At 27.0% G+C, this 9,088-nt stretch overlaps 1 protein-coding gene across 1 annotated transcript; it reads left to right on the forward strand.

The window, feature by feature from the left end:
* Window positions 1-965: 965 nt before the first annotated feature.
* LOC136214985 (cytokinin dehydrogenase 3-like) lies at window positions 966-6,679 on the forward strand. The gene is made up of 5 exons (XM_066002911.1): window positions 966-1,572; window positions 2,498-2,628; window positions 3,803-4,063; window positions 5,168-5,415; window positions 6,391-6,679. Exons 1-5 carry the CDS (start codon window positions 987-989, stop codon window positions 6,677-6,679), a joined length of 1,515 nt encoding a protein of 504 aa, XP_065858983.1. The 5' UTR covers window positions 966-986.
* Window positions 6,680-9,088: the final 2,409 nt, after the last annotated feature.

Below are 9,088 nucleotides of genomic sequence, written 5' to 3' on the forward strand. Positions count from 1 at the left end.
TACAACCCTTTCAATTGAATACTATTAAGCCCAACTATTACAATCGTTTCAATTGAATGAAATTAATCTATCAATTGAATGTAGTTACTTCCAACATTTCAGACTTTCAAGTAATTACAATTAATCTCAAGTGGTTCATTCAATTAATCTTTCAATTAAATGCAATTAATTCCAAATGCTTAACTTCAAACTTTAATTTCTTATTCATCACTTATCCGTTTTGAGCGTATATTATAATATACCATTGAAAAACTCTCATGACATAGAAAATATTTACGTATTAACATTATTCAAAATACCATTTTATGCTTTATATATGAAGTCTCAAAATGATCAACATTAACATATAAAATGTTATATATACATACTCAATTTTTCCAACAATATTATCATTCTTTTTCTATAAATAAATCAAATTAACTGATTAAATAAAATTACTCCTTTTTTTAAGAATAAAATTACTCTTTTAAAAAATAAATAAAATTACTCCTTTTTTTTTTACAACAATAAAATTACTCCTTTAATTGACAGTATATATTATCATTCTAATATTGTTGAATAATAATAAATAATTTTTTTGAGAGGATAATTATTAATTTTTTTTTGAGAAAATAGGATAATTACTTTAAATACTGGATTTGTCAACTATTTTTTTCAATCCAAAAAAATATAGAAAGAAAGCTATATATAGAATATAATAAGAAATATTAAGAAATATCATAATGATGATTACAAAAATAATTATCAAATTGATATCCAAATATCTTTATGATAATTACTGTAATTTAAACAATTTAAGGTAATAAACAACCAAGATTATTTTCTTTCCAAATGACAGAATCAATTTAATTATTTTTCCAATTTTAAAAAATTAATTGAATTTCTCCACCTTATTCAATTCAAGTTTTCATTTCTCCACCTTATTCCATTATAAATACACAATTATAATTTTTATTTTTACCATTATCCAAACACCCAGAAAAAAAATGTCTTCTAGTAGTTGCAAATTCCTCACCTTGTTCCTATTCCATTTACTATTATCCAACATAAGAATATCACAATCCTTACCATGTCCATTACCGCCGGCAATTCAATCTATTTACACCGAGAACCCCGCCACCGTTGCTGCCGCCTCCGTCGATTTCGGCAACGTTGTCCATGACAGGCCGATCGGCGTCTTTGTGCCGAGAACGGTGGAGGATATTATTGCTCTGGTGAAAACCTCTTATGAATGTTATCAGCCTTTCACAATCGGTGTTAACGGACACGCGCATTCTACACATGGACAGAGCATGGCTCTAAACGGGGTTGTGATAGACATGAAACAGATGAGGATAAATGGTGCGATTAAAGTTGGTGTATCGGATACGGCGGTGACCGCTGATGTTGGTGGCGATACATTGTGGTTGGATGTAATGAATTATGTATTGGGGTTAGGGTATTCTCCTTATTCGTGGACAGATTATTTAAATCTTACTGTTGGGGGAACTTTATCCAATGCTGGAATAAGTGGTCAAACTTTTAAACATGGTCCTCAAATCAGCAATGTTCAGGAACTCGATATTGTTACTGGTATGTTCTCTTTTCGTTGCGTGCATCGGTTTAAAATCGAATCCTAATAAAACCCCCAAAAATTATACTTTTGAAAATAATTAATTAATATCAAGATCAAATACATGATATGACTAATACGGTTTGGTCCGATATTTTACTCATTTTTTCTCTAAACTGGATCAAATCAAAGTATATCTAAAATTATACGGTTTTTACCGAATGATACACGCCGGGTTTTTTTTTTTTTTTTTTTTGTATAAAGGGCTAAATTGATCTTTCAATTTATAGGGCTATTTATATGATTTCATCATATCTGGTTATAAAATTATAATTATAAATTATACGATTTCTTACCGAATAATACACGCTTCTACTTTTCCGGTATAAAAGGCTGAATTGATCTTTCAATCCGTAATTGATTTTTTATTAAATTAATCTAAAATTTACACATGTAAATAAATGATTTGTGTTTCTTACATTGTTAATTTTAATGTAAATACTTTATTTCAAACTAATTTAATTAGAAAATATTTTTAAAAAAAGAAAATTAACATCCAAAAGTTCATTTAATTAATATTTTAAAATTGACTTAATGTGAACACTTTATTTCTGACTAATTTAAATAAAAATATTAAGAAAAATAATAATATCCAAAAGTTCATTTAATTAATAATTTTAAAATTGACTCATATCCTATTTATTATTTGTTAATGTTTGCATCAGACATTTAAACTCTAGTCACTTCTAATTTTTTTTTAAAATCTAGTTGACATTCACAAAAATAAATATTAGAAACGAAATTAATTCTAATTAATAAAAGATTCAGGAGTAGATTTGTATGTTATCTCTAATTAATTAAATTATTTATATGTATAATATATTGACCACATTATGCTTTTTGTTAATTATGAAATTAATTTGGATTTTGTTTTGATTAATTCAGGAAAGGGGGAATTAGTTTTCTGTAGTCCGATAGAGAATCCAGAGTTATTCTACGGTGCTCTTGGTGGTTTAGGTCAGTTTGGTATTATTGTAAATGCAAGAATTCCCTTAGGTCGTCCTACACCGACAAGGGTACGTACATTTTTTTTTATATATATCCGTCTATGATTATTGAAGTTTAGAATCGATTTTATAAAGGTCAATTAACTTTATATTTGATATTCATAAAGTTATTTCCATCAATTTATGTAAAAAAAACCCACTGAAATATTAACTAATCGCCATATACGAGATATTTTTTACTTTTATGATTGATTTGGGGAAATTTGGTTGTCGTATATGTGCCACGTGACGTGACGTGACACATCTAAGCAACATTTTTTTTTTTATAAAATCACAATTTTTTTTTATTGGGCTTAGTTGATACAATTTACCGTAAAATAGTTCAATGTTATCTAATAAAAAACTTTAGCTAAATTTTACCTTTTTTCCATAATATTATGTTGACAATTTTTGTTGGCATTTACTTTAAAATTCTTAAAATTAAGCTAAAATTTCTACCCTGATTTATACTACTATCTTTTATATATATATATATATATATATATATATATATATATATATATATATATATATTATCTTTTTAACTTTTTTTTTATTAAAGATCAATTAGTAACTGAATCGAACAAATAAAATTCATTTCTTAATAAGCTTATTCGGTTCTGTTTTAATTTAAAAAAAAAAACTCAGTTCGGTTAATCAGTAGTTCGACTAGTATCGGAATTGAACCAATACTCGCACCCATATTCTCAAATAACTAAAATTAGACGTGAAATCTCTTTAATTTTACTATACCTAGGTATAGTAAAATTAAAGAGATTTCACGTCTAATTTTAGTTATTTGAGAATATGAGTGCAAGTATTGGTTCAATTCGGTTACTAATCGAACTACTGATTAACCGAACTGAGTTTTATATATAACTAATTTGCATTTTCTTAATTTTGTTGAGAAAGTGATACACCCGATCGTAGAATTTCTTCAGTTTTTCTATTAGAGTAAAACCTTCATAAATTAATACTCGATAAATTAATAACATATTTAAAATAATAATTTCTTCTAGTCTCGATTTGGGTCAGATCACTAATTTTATACTCGAGAAATTAATAACCTCTATAAATTAATAAAATTTTATGGTCCCAACATTATTAATTTATAGAGGTTTTACTGTATATGTAATGTAAACTGATATTTATTGAATTAAATAATGGAAATTACTGATAAATATTATTTTATATGAATATACAGGTACGATGGCAATTGATACTTTTTAGTAATTTCACATCATTCACACAAACTCAAGAAAAAATAATCACAAGCGATATTGTAGTGAGTTATTTAGAAGGTGGAATGTTATTGGACAATGGTACCCCTAATACTTGGAGAACTTTCTTCTTCCCATCCTCTGATATTCCTAAAATTACTGCCCTTACCAAGCAATTTGGTGTTCTCTACAGTATTGAATATGTTTCTTATTATGATGGCTTTGGTAAGAAGACAATGGACAGGGTAAGTCACTTATACGACGTCGTTTTATTGTGTTCAGTTTCAAAAAAAAAGGAAATAAAAATGTTCTAAATCTTAAATTCTTAACGAGAATGATTAATTTTGGTCTTATTTATAGTCTTTTTGTTTGGAAACTAGTCGCGGAAAATACCACTTGAATGACGTGTCATAATTTGGCGAAATTCGAAGATATGACGTTCACGTGGTGTTTTCGGTAAATGCAATTCTTGGTTTCTAGGTCAAACTAAAATTAGACGAGGATTACTTTCTCGTTAAGAATTTAAGATTTATAATGTCCTATTTCTGATAATTAATAGGGTTAATTACTGGCTACGACATTGTTTTATTTCAAAAATGTTACAAATTTTAAAATTTTAACGAGAATGATTAATTTTGATTTCATTAATGGTCTCTTTACTCAGAAACTAGTAAATACATTCGTGTAAAATACCATTTGGATGACATATCATAAAAAAAATTCTTAACGAGATTGGTTAATTTTGGTTTTATTCATAGTCGTTTTGTTCAGAAATGAACAAACAGGTTCACAGAAAATACCACTTGAATGACGTGTCATAATTTTGCAAAAATTCGAAGATATGACGTCCATGTGGTATTTTCCGAAAATGCATTTTTTGGTTTCTAGATCAAAGAATTATATAGGTGAAACGAAAATTAGACGACGATTACTTTCTCGTTAAGAATTCAAGATTTATAATATAAATTAATAGGGTTAGTCACTCATACGACATTGTTTTGTTTAAAAAATGAAACAAAAATGTTACGAATTTTAAAATTTTAACAAAAATGATTAATTTTGGTTTTATTAATGTTCTTTTTATCCGGAAACCAGTAAATAAATTCGCATAAAATACCACTTGGATGACATGTCATCAAAAAATTTCCGTTTAGCGGAAAATCGATGATATAACATCCACGTGGTATCAATGAATTTGTTAGTTTCTAGACTAAAGTAACTCTTATAAGTGAAACCACAATTAGACGGAAATGTCTTTCTCGTTAAGAAATTTAGGATTTATAACATTTTTGTTCTGTTTGTGGCAATTGAAAGATCCTAATTTTATGGCATTGTTTTTGTTCTTGCAGAAAATGAAGCAGTTATTCCGAACACTTAACGCCAATCCGGAATATAGTTACGAAAAGGACGCGACTTATAAAGATTTCTTATTGAGAGTTGAAGCTACGGAGCCGAATTCTCAAGCTCATCCATGGTTGAATATGTTCATACCAAAATCAGGAATCTCGGCTTTCGAATCTGGTGTTGTAAGGGATATTCTTCTTAAAAGAAATATCACTCTTGGACCTATTATTTTCTACCCTATGAAAAAAGAAAAGTAAGTATCATACCTTATAAATATATTTATATTTTATAGTTGTTATATTTACCGTAAAAATACGGTAGAAGTTCTCATATTAATTGCCAACATATGTTTTTAAATTCATAATTAGCCGGATAAGGTATTAAAATATGTCTATGGTTTCTGAGAAAGTATCTATTTAGGCTACACGTATGAAATAGTACCAATACGGACTTAACGTTTAAAAAATGGTACAAATTTAGGTTTCAATAAAGGTGAAAATTCTATAAAGAAAAACTCAGTGGTTACACTTTTTGTTAATGGTATATCTGTGGTATGTTTTATAACAACGTCTTAAGTTTTTTTCTTTGTTAAAAACAATGAATTTTTAGTTTGAAATTATAAAAAATAACTGTTAACAATTTCAAAATGGAAAATTTCAAGAATTAAAGTTGTTTAATACCACATTTACTACAGAACTAAATTTTTTATTTTCCAAAATCATTAGTTTCGGAGTTTTCTCACTCTAAATATTCACTTCTACTCTACTCACCCAACAACACCCAAATAACTTCAAAATTAAAAAGTTGAATAATTAAAGTTGCTTAAAATATAATCTAACTTTTCCAAAAAAAATAAAAATATATCAACTTTTCAATTTCAAGATTGTAATAGTGTCGACTTAAAAAATCATGAACCCAGGTCGGAAAAAAAAATCACAGACACAAAAAGTGTAACCATAAGCATGTTTTTTTTTTTTGGAATTTAATGTTGAAATAATAAACTTATAATTAATAGTCTTTAATTTGGTTAATTGTATTATTCAAAAGTCATGTCTGTATGTGTTAAGAATTGTATTGTTTCTTAAAGGGTCATCTGTATTTACAGTGAGTTGTACTGTTTACCAATAATCATGTCGGTAATCTATAAATACCTATGAATAGAAATAGTAAGACAACGGAATTTTTTTTCCAGCAATTATACTCTTCCTAAAAATAATTAATATTGCAGATGGGATGACAGAATGTCAGCAGTGGTACCTGATGAAGATATTTTCTACACTTTAGGGCTTTTATATGAAACTGGACCTCACAGTTTACAAGAATATGAGGATCAAAATGCAGCAATTCTGAAGTTTTTTGAAGGAGCTGGAATTAATATTAAGCTGTTTCTGGGAAATCAACCAAATAAAGATGGTTGGATCAAACATTTTGGTCCAAAATGGGGAACTTTTCAACAGAGAAAAGCTCAGTTTGATCCTAAAAATATTCTCTCACCTGGACAAAGAATTTTTAATTGATTCATACATTGTTTTATTTAATATTACATGCAAATAAATAAAAGAATTCTACATTTTTAATTCTTTCCTTTCAGTAAAATGCAATCACAGTTTAGGGATATGCCTTTCGGATTTACTTGTGGGAATTGCGTTTTATTATATGTTATGTTGTATGGAAACGGAAACGGATATGAATACAGAAACGGAAATGGAAACGGACACCGAAAAATGTAATTTCTAAAAAATATAGGAAACGAAAACATGTAAATATTTAAAATATAGGGAAATATTTAAAAATACTAAAAATATAATAATATGTTTTAAAAAAAAAAAAGAATAAGATGCAAAAATATCCCCAACGTTTATAGTCAGGAGCAATTTTACCCATAACGTCTAAAATGGTGCAATTTTACTCCTAACGTTTGCAAGTGACTTTATTGACCTCTCATGAAAAATCATTATTGAACAGTTTTAGACCATCTTCCCCAAATTCATTTTGAGACACAAAGATAATTAAAGTCCATATCAAATAGTCACAATTTTTTATTGTAGGATAGGATGAAGACTCCATTAATGATTTTTCCTTAATTTAAAGACATAATTGATTATTTTGATAGTTTAAGATCCTAACTAATTTTGAAATATTAGTTTAACGGGTCAAATGAGTTTTATACGAAAATAATAATGATCGGTCGGGATGTGTAAATCCACACTACACATGTCAAAATGTGTTTTGAGATCCTAACATGGAAGTCCTGCCATTATTTTTCTGAAAGCAGGCGGGATGAGATCCTAATGGAATTCCGTTGAAATTTCTGACAACAATTGTCCCATCACTTTGTCAGAAATTAGGACTAAGCAAAAATAATCAATTGAGTCCTTATACTATCTTAAAATCATAAACTATTTCTATTTGATATGCATCGTAATGATCTCTGTGTTGGCTCAAAATGGATTTGGGGAAAAGAGATTGAAACTGTTCAACCGAATGATTTTCGATGAGGACTGAACAGGGCAGCTTGCTTTTAAGGCAACCAAGGCCACCGCCTAAGGCCCCCAAAAAATGGAAGTCTCATGTATATTTTTATTTTAATATGTTATAGATATAATTTAGAAAAAGAATAATATATCATATATTATGGAATTAGGGCCCATCATAAAAATTAATTAATTTAGTCTTCTATCCAAATCCATATTTTATATATCAATCTAACGAATCCATATTTTACCGTTTATCAAAATCTTGCAACCTCTTTTTATTTTAACTTTAAACAATATAAAAAGTTGCTATATATACTACTCAAGGATATGGATTAACTTTATTTTAAAAATGAGACACTAAACGATATTGAATTTAAAATTTTAATTTGAGATGTAAAATTTAATTAATGATTTTGAAATAGCTTTTAGATAAATATTAAATTTTTTGTGTCACATAAATATATATATTTTTCATTTTTTTTTTCAATTCTAAGATATTTCTATCTCAAAAGAGAGGATATTATATATATATATATATATATATATATATATATATATATATATATATATATATATATATATATATATATATATATATATATATAGGGGAGGGATCAAGTGAGAACCTCCTTTTAGGTGAGGACACTTTCTTAGGTGAGAACCACTAACACTACGTAGTTTTGAGTCTAAAAATTAAACAAAAAAACGCTACTGCCATGGGGGTTCAAACCTTGGACCACTTGTTTACACTCCAAATTACTTACCACTGAGCTAATTACTTTCCTTGTATAATATGTGCCGCGCTGATTAATATACCATCGCATTGTAGCTTTCATTGTTTAATATTTGACATATGCACTTATTAATATTGATTAAATATGCATAATAATGAATTATTAATAGAAAAAAAAGAAATGTGCATAGAAAAAAATGTGCATAATAATGAATTATTAATAGAAAAAATTCAAGAACATGCTCCGATTTTTTATTTATTTAATTCCTTTATATTTTGTAATTTATGTTATATAAGAAAATATATTTTTTTAAACATACGTTATAACATATAATTTAACTTTTTTTTTTGAAACAACATATATATTTTAACTTTTAAAACGCGAACTATGAAGTTTAGAACGTACGACATATTTTTTAGAACATACGTTATGTTTTTTAGAACATGTGTTATGTTTTTTCGAACATGAGTTATAAATTATATTTTTGAAAAAAATGAAAAAACGATCCAAATATCTACTGATTTTTTTAGAACATTATACTTAATTTTTGGAACACAAACTACAAATTTTAGAGCATACGTTATGTTTTTTAGAACATGTGTTATGTTTTTTCGAACATGAGTTATAAATTATATTTTTGGAACAAATGAAAAAACAATCCAGATATCTACTGATTTTTTTAGAACATTATACTTAATTTTTTGAGCACAAACTA

Source organism: Euphorbia lathyris, chromosome 1 (genome assembly GCF_963576675.1).
Source record: "Euphorbia lathyris chromosome 1, ddEupLath1.1, whole genome shotgun sequence".
Taxonomy (NCBI): domain Eukaryota; kingdom Viridiplantae; phylum Streptophyta; class Magnoliopsida; order Malpighiales; family Euphorbiaceae; genus Euphorbia; species Euphorbia lathyris.